General features: G+C 33.3%; 3 protein-coding genes across 3 annotated transcripts in view; all 3 read left to right on the top strand.

Moving 5' to 3' along the window:
• The first annotated feature begins 1,360 nt into the window (after positions 1-1,360).
• Positions 1,361-5,403, top strand: LOC117100350 (E3 ubiquitin-protein ligase TRIM71-like). Its single transcript, XM_033240010.1, has 2 exons — positions 1,361-1,465; positions 2,585-5,403. The coding sequence occupies exon 2, from the start codon at positions 2,594-2,596 to the stop codon at positions 4,766-4,768; it is 2,175 nt and encodes a 724-aa protein (XP_033095901.1). The 5' UTR covers positions 1,361-1,465; positions 2,585-2,593; the 3' UTR covers positions 4,769-5,403.
• A 4,382-nt stretch (positions 5,404-9,785) lies between these two features.
• LOC117100340 (uncharacterized protein K02A2.6-like) lies at positions 9,786-10,136 on the top strand. The gene has a single exon (XM_033239999.1). It carries the CDS (start codon positions 9,786-9,788, stop codon positions 10,134-10,136), a length of 351 nt encoding a protein of 116 aa, XP_033095890.1.
• An 8,168-nt stretch (positions 10,137-18,304) lies between these two features.
• Positions 18,305-20,974, top strand: part of LOC117100349 (E3 ubiquitin-protein ligase TRIM71-like) — a 17,928-nt gene continuing 15,258 nt past the window's right edge. The window contains exon 1 of the mRNA XM_033240009.1: positions 18,305-18,459. The gene's annotated coding sequence lies outside the window, so the exon portion shown is untranslated. The remainder of the gene's footprint in view (positions 18,460-20,974) is intronic.

Genomic DNA, 20,974 nt, shown 5'->3' with positions numbered 1-20,974 from the left:
TTAATGAGGAGAGTCATCATCTAAATTACAGTACCCTCTCAAATTAAGACCACCTTCGGGACTTCCAAATGTGGGGTAGTCTCAGGGTTTGGTCTTTAATTAAAGGGTTATCATATAGAATTATCATGGATTGGTGAGGTTAGCTGGACATCCATTCAACTGGCTCCGGGAGCCAATATGACACCCTTCCAGCAACTCCTTCAGGATGACTTCAAAGCCCTTCTTCAAATATTTAGCCTTTCCATATGATGATGGATACATATGAAGATATGTAAATACACACAATGGATGGAGAATGCTTCATGGAATCTAACACTCTAGCTAATATATCTATTGTGGTTTGTAAATTAATTTTTAATGGTACATGAAAAGAGGAAGCAAAATATGCTAGGGGTTGGGATACATGTACAGGACATCATGCCTAGGGCCTTAACTAACAGGATACTACATATGGAGGTCATTGTATTGTTTTGTTTTTGTTTTTTAAAGAGAAGACATTAAATTAGTATTTTTTGTTATATACCTCGTAACTTGTAGTTGGTACAGTCATTTTAAAGAGCCCTTAAAATAAAGGAGACACATTCTAACCTTATGAGGCTACTGTACAAACATTTCTGACTATGCTGGGATTGAGGAAGTCATAAAATGAGTGTGTGCCAACACTTCCATACAAGAAGCATCGGCACTATTTTGGCTACCAATGATTATCCAGCCACAGCAGCAGACCTGGTATACTTGGTAGACCTAAGTACAATTTAATAAACACCATGCATGTCCATGGGGCAAGGATTATTTTCAATAGGGAATAATAATGCTTTATTCAATGGTTCTTAATAATTTTCACATCATAATTTCATAACATTTATCAAACAACATAAAGATATACAATAAATATGAGCGAAGTTATTATACAATGAACAGTGAATAACACTGTAGTGACAAATTCACTAAAAATTTTGATTTACATAAATTGTTTTAAAGGAACTGAAGTCCTAACAAATAATAATATTAATAAACATATTCAATATTTTACTTTTTTACAAATTGATAATTGAATAAAACAAATATTTACAATAAACTCATTAATATACCACTTAAAAGAAAAAACACAACCTTTTGTTGGTTCCGAATGGATAATATTTTACAAAGCAATGTGTCGTATAACTCCCTTTGATACATTGTGGAAGTGGAATCTGTAAAAAGAGGCTTGGTTACAAAGTGGTATCAACCAGCATTGTTTATCAAAATGGTATCACCCATGCTTTCTTTTATGTTTCTTTGTATTGATATTCTTTGTCCAATCACCTACACACATTCATAAAATAAATAAAGATGTGAACAATTCTCATTCTAAAAGGCAGCCATATTTACCAGACTACTTGAATTAAACATACTGTACTGATACTAAGGATTAAATAAAGCGAACCTTTTGGATTTTCAAAATATCAAAATATTCGGATTGAAAGTAAGTCAAACTTCAATTACCACTTGAATCTAGTTGTCTATATCACTGTAGACCATTATACAGGAGGGCAAAGACAATCATGATACAAAGTAACAACATTTTGCTAAAGGAAATTTAATATTTTTTGTACTAAAAGCACATATTGTTGACAAACTAAGTTATGTTATTTTTCCTTCAACCAAGAATAACAATTTAATTCAGAAAATAGTGTTGTGGAAAGAAGAGGAATTTATTATATTGAATAAATTGCAAATTATATAGAAGATGCATTAATGAACTTTTCAGGAAAGATTATTAACCTATTTCAATTGTATGTCATTTGAAATATCAATATAATCATATATATTTTACTTAAATATAAAAACATTGGGCTTAATCGACTGGTTCATTAAATTGAGTACAAATTTTCGGCGAGTATTATTTTTATTCGACTGGTTTGTAAAATAGACTTTGTAGACAACGAAATTAACGTAACCAGAATGCGTTAATCAGCGTTAAGTTATGCACGTAGCCAAAATAAATATTGCCGATTGGTCATTTGTGTTAATATAATTTAGATTAAATTTCAGAAAATAAAAATTACAATATTTACCCATATTGAAGTAAAAAAATAGTTGTAGGCTAACAGAATTCAAAAACTGGATGAAAACATTTTTTTACAAAAAAAACCCATACTGCCACAATCCGAAGCAGAATTGATTACGCAGCGTGTATCGCGGTAACTATGCAGCCATTTTGTTTAGTCGAGTATTTTACCAGTTTTTTTATTCAACAGTCGTCTTCGTTAAGTAGGATTTCACCACTGCGCAGGTGGGCATGGTTTAACGAAGAACGACCAGTCGAATACGGCTATTGCTTTCAATTGCTCTAAAAATTAGGATGGTGATAAAAGTTTTTGCTAAGAGTTGCATAAAAACATATGCTAACTATGAAGCAAGAGAATAAAATGTTTCGGTAAAATACAGTAGGTCATAAAGCCTTGATTACTCATCAATTTGATAGCATTCAAATTTATTAATGTATAAATAGTAAAGGACAATTTTAGTTTTCTACTAGACTATTTCAACAACTATATGCATTTTTTATAAAATAAAAAGTTCTATAATTTCTTTTTATCAGAATTCCAACATGGCTGAAAGTCAGCAGGAATCCGTTGAAGATACAAATACTGGTAAATGTCAAATTTGCCTAAAAACATTTAAAGAATTAAAAATACTAAAGTGCAAACACAGCTTCTGCATTTGTTGCCTTCACAACTGGTTGAAAGAAAAGGGTGAACTGGAATGCCCAAGCTGTCGCCAAATCCATTCTGTTCCTGATGGTGGACTTCAAGAACTACCATCAAATACCATTGAAGCGGAAACATCAGAAAACCTGATTAGAGATCACAACAACATCAAGTGCTGTTGTGGTAAATGCAATGCAGACTTCTACTGTGAGGATTGTAACCAGTATTTGTGTACTTCTTGCAAAACTACTCATGAATTATTTCCTGCACTCAAGAACCATACACTACAGCCAATCAATGCTATGCTACTTTCCACAGAAGCAATGCACCAGCCAATGTGTCCACAGCATGAGAAAGAGTTGGAATATTATTGCAAAGTTTGTAAAACTCCAATTTGTCAAAAGTGTGCTAATATTGAGCACACTGAAGATGATGGACAACATGAAACAATCAGAGCATCTCATGCATTCTCAGGTTTAAGAATATCATCAAATGCTTTGATGATTCAGGTGGAAGTCCATAAACAACAGGCTCAAGAAGTAATAAGCAAATGTATGGACAATGCCTCTGAGCTTAGTAAGAGGAGAAATGATATTATAAAAGACATTAACACCACTGTAGAAGAAATGGTTAAATTAGTCAGTGAAACAGGTAAAGCATTGGAAGATAAGTTAAAAGATGTCTGTGAAGCAAAGGACGAGAAAAATAACTCCCAAATTGATGAACTCAAATCAACTATATCAGATGTTGAAGAAAAACAAGATTGCATCACAAAATTATTGAAAAGTGGTAAAGTAACAACCCTCCATACATGCCAACAGGCAATACAAGAACTGCAACAAAAGATTGCTGTCTTACCAGAAAGACAACCTAGAGATGATGGCAAGATATTTTTTTCTTCAAGAACAGATCAAATAGTGAGTTCTTTCAAGGAAAATGGAATAGGTACAGTTAGTGAAAAGCCAAATGCAAATATCTTTGAAATTGTATCTGCAAATCCAGTGAGATGTTATGGAAGTTTTTATGTTGAAATTGCTCAAAGACATAAATGTGAAATAGATATAAATGACCTGAGTGCAGTACACCTATTAAAAAAGCCAATAGAAATGGATTATACATACAAGGCAGAAATTGTAAAATCTCAGGGGAAATATTTTTTGAAAGGGTCCTCAATGAAAGATTTGACATTGGATGTCAAGCTTTGTGATTCTCCAATAAAAGGATCTCCAATACAAATACAAATTATAAAACATTCCAGGTATTCATACAGTGCTGCAACTGTTTATCTAGCTAAAGATATTATGGGTTGTAGCAGTATAAAAGATTTAGTGATGTCTGAAAATGGTTGGTTTTTAGTTGTGTGTAACTCAAATTATGTCTTAAAATTTGAAAAATCTGGAGCCTTATTAAGTACAATAACATTACCAGAAGTTTCAAAGGTTAATCAAATATGCAAATTGAGAAACAATAACCTGATGTTTTATGACTACGGTAAACAAAACATACAGATTTGCAAACAAGATGGTCAAGTAATCAAATCAATAAATTTAGAGTCACCAAAAAGGAATTGTTTATCACTTGGTATTGACATGAATGAAAACTTAAACTTAGTGTATGTCGCTAATCAAACTGCAAATTGTGTGCAGGTATACAGCTTAGAAAGTCTTCTTAAGGTGTCATCCATTGGATCTAAGGGTGGTCTTGAAGGACAAATGAATAGACCTTCTGATGTTGCTGTCACAAAAGAAGGAAATCTTATTGTGTCTGAAAGAGACAATCACAGACTGCAACTATTTGATATTGATGGTCAATTCATCAAAATTCTTATTGGTGGAGGAGATAAAGATGGTATGGTGATAAGACCAACCAGAGTAAGTGTTGATGATGAGGACAACATTATTGTAGCAAGTGAAAGCAAAGTGCAGTTATTTGACAATCATGGCAATTTCATTAAAGTGATTCATCAAATTATTAATGAAAAAAAACAATTTGCAATTTCAATTGTCTCTCACTTCCCCCGAAAAATCGCATTAGCAGAAATAGATTCACTTACGATCAGTGTACATCAATACTAAGAGACAAAATTCAACATTGTGAAGATTAGATTACTGTAAATTATCAGGGAACTGTACTGGAAAGTATTAAATACTGTGTTATTGTGTTTTTGAGGCATTTAAATTATTGGGTCCCTATTCATTATTTTTCCCTTACAACTATTCTCTTAGCATACAGACCTATTCACAACCAACCTTGAGCAATTTTGCAAAATGTAGCATTTGAAAATGAACTAAAAAGAAAATAAATTGATGCTGTTTAAGATAGTGTGAAACAAAAAGTAATACAAGCCATATATTCTTATCAAAGATACCTACATGAACAATGACAATTCTTTTGAAACTTTTAATCATAATGGCTTTTATCACAATCTGTTCTTTGTTTTACTGATGTTTCTATGTATAGTTTGTGTTAGGCATTAGGTGTTAAGCTGAGCATTTGCGAGTGCTGCCGAAACAAAAGTATGATGTTTAAATGAATGTTAAACAATCACCTAAATAGCTGTATATTACAGGACTTTTGTAAGACTGTACACCTGCACTATTATAAAAAACCTTGCTATATGAAATATTTCTTATAAATTAACTTTCATAATGTTATTGAAATCTTTGTTTTCCTACAGTGTATAGAGTTTGTTAATGTATTTAAAAAGCTTCTATCTAATTTAGCTAAGTTGAAGAATTGTAGCACTGAATATGTAAATTTACTCAAATATTACATTTTAATCTGCATTACAACAGTCTGAACTACAGTATACACACAATAGAGAGTATAGTAGAGTAAATATATTTATCGTTTTCTAATAACTTGCTTGGAAAAGTGTTTACTACATGATATTACATATTGAATTTAAGGAACATATACAATTTAATGAGCTTACATAAGAATAGTCTAGAATAGAGGACAACAAAATAATAGAGAATAGCTGAGCAAAACAATTAAAAATAATGTATAGTTGAGCAGGAAGAATTATCTGTGGGGCATCATGAAACTTTAAATAGTGAAGTAAAGAAAAGTACTGGATTGGAGAATACTTTTTGATGCAGAGCCTATTAGCCTTATATTTGTATACAAGATTCTCCATAATATGTTGCCTTCCTATCCTGTGAATTTTCAGTATTGATTAAATAATCCTAAATTTAGACACAGGCATTCAAATGTTGTATTGCTTTTCAAAAGAGTGAATATAAAATAACAAAGCTTAAAGGAACATTAGAATGCAATAACCTTAAATTATATTACAAATGCAATAACACTTTCTTAACTTAGAGCCCAATCATACTTAAGAGTTACTGTACGTCGGCCCAGGGCCACCCCAGGTTCGACATTTTTTAAGTGTGAACAGTCAATAAATGTTAAGCCGGCCCTGAGCCGACCCAACTTTATATCTGAACGTAAGCCGAACCTGAGGCGCGGCCAAGTTCGCTTTGATTGCATCCGATTCATCTTGTCTACCACAATATTCATTCGAACTGACTTGTGCGAAAAAAAACCCCATTGAGAAATAAATTGTTAAGGAAACTGTAAAGTAAAATTTATTGGTAGGATGATGTCATATCACATTTCAAATTGCATCAAGAAAAGTTGAACTATTTTGGTGATATCTGTCAAAATGTTTTTTTCAATTTTTATAGAAAACACCTTTTGACCAATTCAAATACTACAAATCATACCAACCAATCAGATTTGATAATTCAGTTTTATCAACAATTTTTTTAGGCAGTTTGATATATTATAATGATATCGTTCCATCACATTTTTATTTGATGCTTTTTTTACAGCTTACAGGTAAAATTTTTGTATTCAGTTGAACTATATTTGTTGAATAAAAGTACAGTAGGTTTCCTTGCCTAACTCATTACTACTCACAGCCTCTGTGCGAAGCATTAGCATGCAACATCACGCACCACATTGTAAGCATAATAATAGAAAGGGGAAATACCATGTGATACAAAGCTTACACATGGGCAGTTTGGCAAATGACGTATGCTGCGACTTTCTTTTCTACAGTTGAAATTCCAGCAAAAAAATATATATAGGCCTATACAAAGCTCAAGAAAACCCGTTATTTGTATAGCACATATTCATTTTACAAGTTCATATTCTAAAATCATAACAGTGATTGTGGTACTGTATCATTCTTTCTGTGAACGTCATCCTCTTCCCCGAGGACCCGAAAAAAAAATAATCGTTTGTTATTGTTATAAGCGAAGCGGGTTCTAAAAAGAAAGTATTAAAAATTGTTTGTGAATTTAATATGGAAATAATTATTATTGTCAAATAGATGCTTAATGCTACTATATTTACAATCTGTATCTATAGACGCCAAACAGTGACAGCAACCTTCAGTCTTACTTAGGCCTAAACAGTTACAATAATATATACAGGTATGAACTTTCAAAATCGCGAGTCTGGTTTTCCACTGAATAAAGTCGAGGTTATTATAATAATTATCGTCGCCATAATCATGAGGCAAAATGCTACGCTTAAAAAAATCGAAAAAGTATAAGGACAATAATTAATTGAAATTAGGGTCATGTTTCGTGCAAATTCTATGTGTTTATGCTTGGTTGGGATTTACCGTTCCACCATCATGTAATACGATCGCATCAACTTTTCTCTCCTGCAATTCATCGACCCGGCCTGATAAGTATTCACATTACAGAAACTTGTCGTACAGTATTTGAATATGACACCGGAAGTGAATAAACAGCCTCTTTGGCTACGAACAACAAGACAATAACAGTGTAATAATGGCTTCAATGATCAGTGCGTCAAATGCGTCTAACCCAATAAAAGTTGAACTTGAACTAAATGGACAGAAATTTGATTTTGAGATTGATACCGGTGCTAAGTATACGGTTGTACCTGAATGGGTATATAGTAAATTAACCAATGTTTCGCTTTCAGAGTCTAGTATTCTTTTTAAAAGTTTTACTGGTGAACGTGTTAAGCCCTTAGGTACATGTACTGTAAATGTGCAGTATAAAAACCAATGTAAGAAATTGAATATGTATGTGGTAAAAGAAACTAACCAATTGTTATTTGGTAGAGATTGGTTGCAATACATTCAGTTAAATTGGTCTGAATTAATTCAAAGCCTACATTATGTTAACAAAATACTAAATGATCATAAAAATCTGTTTGATGGTAAATTAGGCAAACTTAAGCATACTAAAGCTCATATTGAGTTGAGAGATGAGGCTACACCAATTATTAGTAAGTGTCATCGTGTACCCTACAGTATGCCTTAAAAGAACATGTAAACAACGAAATCGATCTATTAGTAGAACAAGGAATACTAACACCTGTTAATCATACAGAATGGGCTAGTTCAATAGTGGCCATTAAGGAGAGGGTGTCCGAATTTGTGGTAATTACAAAATGACTATTAATCCAAATTTGAAACCAGTGGCCCCTCCCAATATCAACGTAGAGGATATTTTATCAAAATTAGCGGGAGGCCAAAAATACTCGACGTTAGATTTAACACAAGCTTATAATCAGATGGAACTTACTGAATTATCCAAGGATCTGTTAACGTTAATCACCGAGAAAGGTTTCTATCAAGTAAATGGCCTTGTGTATGGTATTAGTTCTGCTCCATCAATTTGGCAAAATGCCATGCTACAAATTATTGTGGGTCTAGACCAAGTGATGGTTTATTTAGACGATATAATCATCACAGGAAAAGATGATGTTGAACATCTAAGAAATTTAGAAAAGGTATTGACTCGATTAGAAGAGGAAGGTGTCAAATTAAGACATGATAAGTGTCATTTCATGCATGATTCAGTTGCATATCATTGCATATCATTGATAAAGATGGTGTCCATAAGAGTCCCATTAAAGTTGCCTAAATTCTGCAAATTCCTCTTCCACAAGATGTGGGACAAATGAGATCATTATGTGGGTATGATCAACTATTATCAATCATTCATACCAAATTTAGCTACATTGCTAAGACCATTGTATGCAATGATAAGTAAAGATAAATCATTCATTTGGACTGATCAAGCACGAACAGCTTTTGAAGGTTCAAAAATGGCATTGGCTAATTCAGGTTTTTTGGTACATTTTGATCCGAGCTTGTCAGTCAAAATTGCGACAGATGCTTCACCGTATGGTGTTAGTGCCATACTTAGCCATATGATTGAAGGGCAAGAACCTCCCGTAAAAATTGCATCGCACACATTATCTAAAGCAGAACAAAAACAAACGAGAAGCGTTAGGAATTATATTCGCACTTAAGAAATTTTATCCATATATCTACAGAAGAAAATTTACACTTATAACTGATAATAAACCTTTGGTAACTATATTTGGCACAAAGAAAGGTCTATGATCAGTATTAGCTGCAGAACGAATGCAGCGGTGGGCATTATTTGTTGCCAGGTTCAATTATGATATTGAATTTAGATGTAGCAAGGCAAATGCTAACATAGATTGTTTCTCCAGGTTACCAATTGATAAAGCAGAGGAAATAAACATAGATGTGAATGTTAGCTTTATAGACACGATAAATGCGTTACCAATCACAGCTGAAGAAATAAGTAAAATGACTAGTAAGGATATTCAGCTAAGTAAAGTGAAACGTTTAATAATGAATGGTTGGATATCAAATGATGATAAAGCCATAGAGCCATATTATTTAAGACGTAGTGAATTATCGATTGAGAATGGTTGTATTTTATGGGGGGAGAGAGTGGTACTTCCTTCAAAGCTCCGTGGTAGGGTCATGGATGATTTGCACTGTGGTCATCTTGGGGTTGTAAAAATGAAGAGCATCGCTCATTCATACATTTGGTTTCCGAATATTGATTCTGAAATTGAACGGTTGGCTAAGGCATGTGATCCTTGTCAACGTATACAAAGTAGACCAGCTACAGTACCTATGCATCCATGGTTACCTGCTCGGGTGCGCTGGTAAAGAATTCATATCGATTTTGCTGGACCATTCCAAGGACTAAGTTCCTTATTGTAGTTGATGCATTTAGTAAATGGCCAGAGGTAAAAATAAGGAAATCGACGACAGCCATGAGTACAATTGAAGTACTCCGACAAATGTTTAGTCAATGGGGTATTCCTCAAATTGTAGATTCTGACAATGGAACTCAGTTTACAGCTTCAGAATTTAAAGATTTCATGAAAGCTAATGGTATAATTCATAAGTATTCCTGTCCAGGTCATCCGGCTACTAATGGACAGGCCGAAAGATTTGTCCAATCTATGAAGCAAGGTTTAAAAGCCGCAGTTAATGATAAGTGTTCGATTCAAACAAGGTTAAGTAAATTCCTCTTAGCATATAGAAATGCCGAGCACAGCCTGACTAAGAAATCACCTGCTCAGTTGTTCTTAATGCGAACTCAAGACCAAATATACAGGTAACTGTTAGAAATCAAATGCATAAGGAGATGGAAAAGTCTACCAAGAAAGTTAGAACCTTTTCAGTTGGGGAACTAGTATATGTGAGAGATTTTAGAAACAATGGGAGTCACAAAATTAAGTGGGCTCCAGGGACAATAATTGAGAAGAAGGTCCTTTAAAATATGTGGTTAAAGTTGGTGCACAGTTTTGGAACAGACATACAAATCAAATTAGATCCAGAATGGCAAATGTTTCAGAAACTGAGGATAATATTGAAGAATTGTTAGATCAAATGTTAGACAATGATACACCAGAAAGTAAGGTGGTATTAAATGATAAAAATAAGGTAGTGCAAGAAATTAATGTTCCAGCACCATTGCAAAGATCATGCAGAATTAGAACAAAAAGGAGGAGGTTAATTGAAGAATGTTACTTTAATAGGAAAGGGTTAAAGTAGAAATTAAATGAAGAAAAGATACAGTAGATACAGTAGGTACAGTATAGAAGGATAGAAAGATGTTACATGGAATGGATTTAATTGAAAGTGTTGCAGTATATTGTTTTTGTGTTTAAAAAAAAAATATATATATATAACTGACACATAATATGAAATAATATAATATAATAGGATAACTTTAAATTAACAAGGGAGAATGATAAGTATTCACATTACAGAAACTTGTTGTACAGTATTTGACGTATGACACCGGAAGTGAATAAACAGCCTCTTTGGCTACGAACCGGAACGTGCGCGCTGGACTGTAATTATATGTAGTAAATTTGGTCCAAATACATGTCATGGCCCAAAGGAGAAATGTGAACGTTCGTAAGGCGGCCCTGGGCCGACTTAAAAAAGAAAATTTGTTAGAGTCGGCCCTGAGTCGGCTGTATTTAAGGCAGCCCTGGGCCGACCCTAGGCCGGCCTAACAAGTGTGATATGCTCTAAGCATAAAGCCCTGTCTAGTCTATCAAATCTTATGTGACAAAAAAAAATGAGATGTGGCCATATATGGGCATGATGATATCATATCACATAATTTCAAATTGCATCAAGAAAAGTTGAACATGAACTATTTTGGTGATATCTGTCAAAATGGTTTTTTTTTTTCAATTTTTATAGAAAATACCTTTTGACCAATTCAAATACTACAAATCACACCAACCAATCAGATTTGATAATTCAGTTTTATCAACAATTTTTTTAGGCAGTTTGATATATTATAATAATATTGTTCCATCACATTTTATTTGATGCTTTTTTTACTTAAATTTTGTAGTAAGACAGAGCTGTAGATTATTACACTGTAAATTTTTTTAATCTATTTTTTTTTTTTTTTTTTTTGCAATTTAAATTGAACTTTGTCATTTTGTATAAATTTGTTTTTCTTATTACTTCTCAAGCTGAGTATGCAGAACTTCTGTAGTTGCTATGAAAATTTAGCCTAAATATGGAAATATGGAAATAGACAAACATACTACAGAAGTTTATCATAGGCCTATAGGCTGATAAATAAATAGGCCTAAAGTATCAACAAATGACTTTTCTATCAGGATCTTTGGTTATATTGTTAGACAACTCATATTGTCACATTACTGATTATTGTGAAAACTAATAACAAATCTTCATCCTGTCACATTTGTTTGAAATTTCACAGCTGTTATTATTATTATTAACCTGTAATTTAAGCAACCCATATTTTGCGCTGAAGACTAGGTGCTACAGAAATTTTGCATTTTACAATGGATATTTGAATACTTACATGTACTATCATCACATTTAAGTGTAAAAAAGCTTTGTATTTTGGGGATTTCCTAATGAATACAATCATGAAATTACTAATAATAATATTATAACATAGATAATTATTATAATAATTTAATATCAGATTCTACACTACCAAAGTATACAAAACTTTTATATTAGAATTCTCCAATAAATAATAAAATTATAAATAATAATATAATAAATAATTATAATAATTTATATTATAAAAAATAAATAATCATTATAATAATGTTATATTAGAATCTACACTACGTCAGTGTACAAAGCTTTTATTTAGGATTCCTCAATAAATACAATAACATTATTAATAAAAATATAATAAATAGTTATTATAATAATTAATATTATAATAAATATTGTTATAATACAATATCAGTATCTACGCTATTAACAACTTCACACAATACATTGTATCAATAAACATATAATTAATTACTACACAGACACACTGCATGCCATAAAGGTGAAGATTGAAAGATGAACACAAAACAGAACCTTATAAATTAAATGACATGTACTTCAGAGAGAAGACCAGTATTTTTGAAATTAGGTTTTTTTTTATATGAATCATGTGTTTCATATAAAACTCACCACTGTTGAAGCATTAGTGTTGTGTGAAAGCTCTGGTTCTTTTTATTAACTTTAGAATTTCATATTTTTATCCCTACAGATATCCAGCCATGATTTTCTCAGCATTATATTAATATAATAATAATAATAATAATAATAAGCAAACAAAAAATGAATTAAAGTATTACACTATCTTACCTTATATAATGTTAAGAGCTTTATTGCTGTTATGGACCAAGTGATTTGTTCAAGGAAACTGTAAGACAAAAAAGAAGTATTGATATTTTCATTATATATGAAGATAAAGAGAAGTTCTATTATAATATAAGCCAGAGTACTAGATAAATATATCAAAAAGTCATTTTCTTGTTTTGGTGACTAATGCTGGATTTGAAGAAAGCTCATTAAAATGAATCTCCCAAAAAGTGGTTTTCTCAACTTGTAAAATGGTTGCATCACTACTGTGCATAAAGAAACCACAACATACTGATTCTTCATGAATGCATTAAAAACTGTTATTATGTGTTGTTATGACAGAAACATCCAGAGTATGTTGACATGACAGACAATTAGCTAAAACAGTAAATATAAGCCTATATGTATCATATGTTAAAAGTCTCTTTATATTAAATTCTAAGAACTGTATCAATTGCTAATGTTACAGAGACTAACGAGTAATTTTCTAAATACATTGTGGTTTTAGAGTTGCCCTAAGATATGATTGGATATGATTTAAAGCACAGGTGGGCAAAGTGCCCAACAGCAATTTCGGCCTGCAAAAATATACCAAGAACCCATGTGAGTGGCCAGCTTACAATCTTTGTCTAAAAAGTCCCTAATTTTCACAGCCCACACAGATCAACTATAACAACTGAGCATAAAGCAGTATAAAATTAAAAGTTGAGTGCATTAACATAAAGGTCAACATTTTACCATGAAACATATTAGCATGGGTATGGTTAAATAGTTAATATATTTTGAACCCCTCCCCTGATCTATTTTCTTGCCCTAGCACTTCTATTAACTTAACTTGACACAAAATAAGATATGAATTGTCCACAGCTGCTACAGCTTGGTCTAGCTCAAACAGTGATTGGATAGTAGCAGACTGTAAGCTCACAGCTGAGTATTAGTGTCAATATTTACTACTACTGCATAATTATTCATGACAGTGTGTGGCATGATAGTGATACCTGGGAAAAAGACTTCAACAAAAAAATTACCACTTCTGAAAGGCAGCCATATTTACCAGCACTGCTTCAATAACATATTGTCACTATTAGTACCTTGCAATTTGGATTTAAAGAATATTAACTTCTATGTAAGTATCACTATAGTTAGTTATTAATTGTTTGCATTTTGAACTACATAACATCTATGAGATATGCTCCATGTCTGCTGAGATGTAATGAATAGGCACTGCATCAATATGCATGAGCCTATTACAGGATACAGTATCCAATGTGCAGCCATCAAAACCCAGAACAGGATATTTGCACAATAAAATAATAGACAGCATGAATTGGTTTTGAAAGTTTTGTGCTTTTTCTGTCATTATAGTGTTCATTCAGTTATTCACCGTATTTGCAATTTGTAACACTTGACTATTTGCTTCGTTGCCAACTCTCGTAGTTGTTCTTTAGTTGATGACTTTACGTGTACCAGGATATAGGAAGCTTGTTGATATGGGACTGCATGCCTGACTGGGATTGTTGGTTAATTTAGGTTGGGTGCTAAACATGCTCAAAAGCATATTGGAAAAAAAGCATGATGGGATAAATCATAATTTGAAAATAACAGGTTTTCAAAATTTCAGCTAAAATTTTTAAAAACTAAGTACTTTAAAAGAATCTATATAGAAGCTGCATTAAATGAAATTCAGGAAAGATTATTAACCTATTTTAATTGTATGTAATTTGAAATATCAATATAATCATATATATTTTATTTAAATATTAAAATATTGAGATTATTCGACTGGTTCACTACAATGAGTACAAATTTTCAGTGAGTTATTTTCATTTCAGTGGAGGGCTGAAAATTAACCTCTAAACCATTGGCCAGCAGGGCCAGTAAGGAAAAAATTATACTGGCCCTTCGAAGGTTATACTGGTCCTATTTTTTTTACGGTCCGAAATTTTACGAAAAAAAACCCAAAATCAATAAAACCAGCAAAATGACATTGGTGTAATAATTGTCTTTAACCAAAATCATTAGTCCGAGAAAAAATCCATTGTATTACTATTCACGATCGACACAAGAGTTTTTATGGCCCAAAAATGTGATTTTAGACCACATAGAGATTGGCAATCAAAATAACATTATTTTATAGGCAAATTATTATTGTTAGCACACCAACGAGATACAGTAAGTTTTCTAAATATAACACAAAAGTTGAAAAAATTACAAAGGCCTAGACATAAAGTATTCTCCTTTTAGTTTAGAACGAAATCGGGGTGGGGGGGGTGCAAGCCCGTAGTCAGGATTTTCATAGGGGGGTTCTTTTTGATACTAAAAAGGCCCTTGCGAGCGAAGCGAGCACCATTAGCAGGGGGCCAGGGTGTCGCCACGGGCCCCCGGTGGGGTCCATGGGAAAAAGACGTGGTGAGGGTCCAGGGGGCGAAGCCCACGGAAGCTCCAGCATTCTAGACACATACAGGTGTTACTTAATTGATTTGAGAGGCCATACATTTTTAAAAAGTGTATATATTAAAGAGGTAATTTTGTGAGTTAGGCAAAAATACATCCCGGTATTTCTGAGTCAAGGTTTCGGGGCCTGAATGGTCATACTGCACAATAAAATATTGCATCCACAGTAATAATTATAATACTGTATAATATAATGATTTACTAGTATGGTTTGTATGGTTGGTTGTAGTGTATTATTATATATACAGGTGTGAAACTATCCCCCGCCGGACACCATCCCGGTATTTCTGAGTCAAGGTTTTGGTGCCTAAATGGTCATACTGCACAATAAAATATTGCATCCATAGTAATATAACTTGGTGGCCGACGATCGTATTGGGAAGATCGGCGATACGCTCTGCTGCTGCTGCTGCTGCCCTGCCCTGTTCCTATTTTGGGCGGTTAGCCCTACACGGTTGTACTGATTAAATAATAATGTTGTAACTGTTGAAAATGCCCTATTTTCATTTATTTTTTATATTACTAGGTAGGCCTAACAATTGGGTATTAAAGTAGGACATTTTTTTAATGATGATAGGCTCTAGGGTAGGCCCAAGGTGTAGGCTAGTCAGCCTTTGTTGAAAGGGCACTTCATGAAAAGGGGGGTTCGTTCGCACCCAACGAACCCCCCTGGCTACGGGCTTGAGGTGCAAGGAGATCGTGGAGCAAGGAAAATAGCCTACTTTTGGGAATTAATGGAACAATAGTGTCGCCAGAAAACCTGTATTCTATGCATTTTCAGCATAATTATGTATCAGGGCATAAAGTTCCAACAAGGATTATTCAAAATTGGCTTGGGTCTGATCGTCTGGAAATAGGCCCAAATTTTTCACTGCAATGATCAAGGACTTACAATCTGGACCTACTGTAGCCTAGGCCTAGTAGTAGGCCAGGCCTAGCCTTGGCAGATGCTACTAGGCCTAGGTGGCCATCATTCTGCTCTACAGTACCTACACTGTGTAACATAATAACACGTGGTGCATTCTTAAAATATTACACACATTACTTAAATGTATTTTACATATCAGGCGAGAACACGAAATCATTGATTAAATAATTATGAATGACATTTCTACCACCATCGCATGCAGACCTTGATCCTAGGCCTAAGCATAGGTAGTCCTCCAAGGATAAACAAGCTCAGAAGTCGTTATGTACCCGATGGTCACCTGCCTTTAGGTATACTTTTGTCGCCAGTTTGCGCCCACAGGGTACACACCAGCTAGCCGACTGTCGTGAATATAGTTCCTTCGTTTAATCGTCATACATGAGGTGATTCACCTACATATAGTCGTCGTCATACAGCCACTGCACTCCATCCACCACTTTAAAATAACAAATAACAAACAATGACATTTGCAGCTAGACTACCAATACAACAACACAAATAAACTTTGCATGGCTATGATTGGCGAAAAATGGAGCTCGGACGAAAACAAAAAACGATGTATTTTAGCAAGTATTTGAAACTTTTAAATGATTTTTAGCCTTCGCTAAAATGGCTAAATGTAGTTGGTTATTTTTTCACCAATCCAAAATAGTAAGGGTCGCCAGACTGGGCGATACCCAAAACATTTGTTATCACCCGACACCAAAAAAGGTCGCCACTGGCGACCGCTAATTTCTAGCCCTGCTGGTTCGTAAAATAGACTTCATTGACAACGAAAATTAACATATAAACCAGAATGCGTTATTCAGCATTAAGTTATGCATGTGGCCAAAATAAATATTGCTGATTGGTCAGTTTAGCAACAACATTTGTGTTATTATAATTTAGATTAAATTTTAGGAAATAAAAATTACAATATTTACCCACATTGAAGTAAAAAAATAATTGTAGGCTAACAGAATTCAAAAACTAGAAGAAAACATTTTTTACGAAAAACCCATATGATACATTGAATGTTTGTTTTTTTTGTATTATATATCTCTGTTTCTGAGGTTTTTGAATAAAAGTGAAATTGAAATAAGGAGCTGGAGTACATAAATAAATGGGTTTTTTTTTTTCTAAATGATGTCGGTTTTTACTTTGTCTAATTGCAAACAAAATATAGTACAACATGTCCTTTGGGACACCCCTATGAAAAGGACACTTTTTCAGCTACAAAACAAATGAAATAACTTTTAACACTACAGCAAACCCCATATAATAATAAATAATATGATTTATAAAGTGTACATATCCACTTTGAAAGTACTCAAGGTGGGTGATACTTTTTGGGTTCAAATTTTGGGTGGTGTGGGGCCAAAATTTGAACCCAAAAGCCCGAAAAAGGGGGAGGGGTCTGGGGTTCTCCTCATGGAAAATTTTGATTCCTAGATGGTGGGAAATGAGCTTTCCGACTTTGAGCTAGGTGTCTATTAATGACTTAAGGACTTTAAATCCTTCAATATTCAAGGTAAACTTTCTCATTCTTATAAATTAAATAGACCTGTTAAGTGTGTGTACATACATAAAAAAAAAAGAGTAATTGCTAAATGTTCTTTTTCCCATGAATCGATAAACCCCAAATAGAAGGAAGATCTCGGGGGTTCTCCCCCAGTAAAATTTTGATTCCTAGATGGCAGGAAATGAGTTTCCCGACTTCTGAGTGTCTTTTTATAACAAAAAAATTAGCTCACAGGTCCTGAAAAGGTGGGTCTAGAATTAATTTTATTTTTTTTTTAATCTTTTTTTTTTATCGCCTAAGGGAAGGGGATAAGGACCCCTGACCCCCAGATCCGCCAATGTGAATTGTAAGAAAATCTAACTTGGTCGGGGACTGGATAAACACTCTCTTTCTTTCCCCTCCCTCGCTTCCTTCTCCCTTTTTTATTTTCTTGCATTTCTTTCCGTTCATACAAAAATCTATATATTTTCTGCCAAAAAGTAGGGGGGGGGGGGCAAGGGCCCCGGACTCCCAGTTCCTTCGGCCATGTTATGGTTATAGTTTTCCTCAATGGTTATAGGAGTGCAATGGACGATCTCACAATGGGAGCCAAATTTGTCAAAAGCAAGAGGCCTCCATGGTTACTAGTTATAAAATGGTATCAACCATCATTGCATGTTTCTCGAAATGGTATAACCCATGCTTTTATATTTTTTGGTATTGTTATTTTTTGTCCAATCAGCAGTACCATCTAGAATAAATAAAGATGTGGAAAATTCCCACTTCTAAAGGGCAGCCATATTTACCAGACTACTCGAATTAAACATATTGCTACTAGTAAGGCTTACTAAATATTAGTGATCCCTTTGGATTTAGAAAAATATCAACATTTCACATCCATTGTAAGTTCATACTGCTGCAACAATACAATGTAAGTATAAAGTTAGCATTCTATTTGACAAAAATAATGTCTATCACATCAATGTTGGAAACTAAACAGGAAGGTGGAGACAATGACTTTCACTACTATTTATACGAAATTAAATTATAAACATCTGTTATTTCTCATTCACTGAGAATGAATATGTGGCAAAGACAAGCCAAACCAGTCACTCGTCGCAAATTGTGTTTCAGAGAAAATAGCAAAAACATGCTAGAATGTAAAATTTTTAAAAATCTATTTTATTTCACTAAACTGAGGTTTATATATCTATACATCATGCAGTGCTGATATTTTTCCCAATTTCAATGTTAAAACAACACTTTTTAAAGATTTTATGATAGCTTCTGCATGAGAAATGCCTGAAATCATAAACTTTGAAGGCTGATTTCTCATATATTGTTCATAAACAGCTGTATGTATGCTTAAATGCTTGTAACTTCATAAGTAAATGTCGGATTTGAATGATTTTTTTTACCATTCTATAACTCTTATTTTACTCTTTAACCCTGTGTTAATAACTCAACATAGACTTTTGCAACGAGTGACTGGTTTGGCTTGTCTTTACCACATATTTTAATCAGAAGTTTTAAAACAATAGTAATAGCAATTTATATGGAATTTTTATTTAATAATGAAATTCAGATACATTATGCATAGCGCTTTATACTATATCACTTTTTGTATCTAAAAAGTTGCCAAATTTCATAAACCATAAATGATGAAGTGGAAAAGGTAGCCGTGTTAGTCTAGATAATACACATTAAAGACAAAGAGCATTTTATAGACCTCACCTGATGAAGAACAATGTGTGGTCAAAAGCTAGAATATTAACTTTCATAGAATGTAATAAAATATTTGATGAGTTTCAATCTGCATATCGCGCCCACCATGTTTGTCGAGACTGCACTTTTAAAGGTAGAAAATGAGCCATGGATCAAGGTAAACTTGTCGCCCTTGTTCTCCTGGACTTTTGTCTGCAACTTTGATACGGTGGCCACTGCATTTTAATAAATAGGCTCCAGAGAAGTTGGCTTCTGCACCTTGTTGCCTCTTGTTAATGTTGTATCATCTAGACTCTTGCCTCTTGTTTGGAGTGCCACAAGGAAGCGTGCTTGGTCCTATCCTTTTTTCCATTTACTGTCGCCCCTTGGACGATATAGTTCGAAGACACAATCTGCAGTTTCACTCCTGTGATGACGATACTCAACTGAATGATCAATTAACAGAGTTCATTATTGTCTTTGGCTCCAAGGTGCAGCGTAAGAAGGTACACATTCCGTGTCAAAATTGGTAGTTTACAGATAACTACATCACCTCGGCACAGTTCTCGATGCCAAGATGAATCTCAAAGACCACATTTCTGGAATTTTGAATACTTCATTCTTCTATATTCATAACAATGGGCAAATCAGGTAATATCAGGAAATACCTTACCGAAGGAGCTACAAAACACGTAAATTCACGCATTTGTAACTTCACGTATCGATATGGGGATTCACTTTTGTACAGACTTCCCACTCTTCAAATAAATTGACTCACCTGCTTACAAAACATTGCAGCAAGAATTATCGAACATGTTAAACCAAGAGATCATATTACCCCTTTTTAAAGCAACTACATTGGCTGCCAATACATGATAGATTCCGGACTAAAACTGGTACAGTACTACTCCAGCCTACATCTAAAATCTTCTCACACCACTCAAACCAAGGCGTGAGTGTCTACGATAAAAAAAAAAAAATTTGCTCTATGAACCACGCACACACAACAACTGGGGAAAACGTTTATTTTGCACGCCAGAGCGGTTTTTGTTTTTAATGGGTCTATATAAATGATGTTTTAAAGCAGTTATGTTTTGAAAAAGATCTATGTAATAAAAAGGTGGTAATATAATAAAATTAGAAAATATTTTCTGAGAATTGGCATGTTTAAATAACACCGAAAGATATTAAAAAAAACCCTCATCGCACAATCAATATCAATATATTCAACACATTTATTATTATAAAAAAAAAAGCTAAGTTCTTCTTCTTCCTCCTCTTCCTCTTCTATTCTTCTTCTACTACATCTTATTGACTCTCATTTTGTACACTGAAAATAATAGTACTATTTTACTACATGGCTAAAAAAAGCACAAATATTGTCATTAGGCCTACTACTGACAGGGCCATCGTTAAATTAAGTCAGAGCCCAAAATATAGCATCATATTCAATACGTTATCTGACATCATGAAAACCTAAACTTTAATGCAATTATTTGTTATATACTAGGCCTAATTCGAAATTATTATTTTAAGACTTAATAACATAATAGGCTACATAACGAACTGATTAATAATAGCTGAGATTTGATGCACATTTTAGAATTAATAATTGTTTTTATTATATCTTCCTGAATATTTATTGTCTGCCAAATGAAATATGAATTATATGCATCTTTAGAAATACAATTTCTACAATATTAATCTTGTTTTTATATAGATAAATGTTCGATAAATTCTAT

The sequence above is a fragment of the Anneissia japonica genome, unplaced genomic scaffold, assembly GCF_011630105.1.
Source record: "Anneissia japonica isolate Jap-2015-1 unplaced genomic scaffold, ASM1163010v1 scaffold287991_len637273_cov151, whole genome shotgun sequence".
NCBI classification, from domain to species: domain Eukaryota; kingdom Metazoa; phylum Echinodermata; class Crinoidea; order Comatulida; family Comatulidae; genus Anneissia; species Anneissia japonica.
This window is presented reverse-complemented; position numbering and strand designations above follow the sequence as displayed.

What these genes read in the sequence shown, in the direction of transcription:
- LOC117100340 (XM_033239999.1), top strand. Translation starts at nt 9,786, where the DNA reads ATGAGTACAATTGAAGTACTCCGACAAATGTTTAGTCAATGGGGTATT.
- LOC117100350 (XM_033240010.1), top strand. Translation starts at nt 2,594, where the DNA reads ATGGCTGAAAGTCAGCAGGAATCCGTTGAAGATACAAATACTGGTAAA.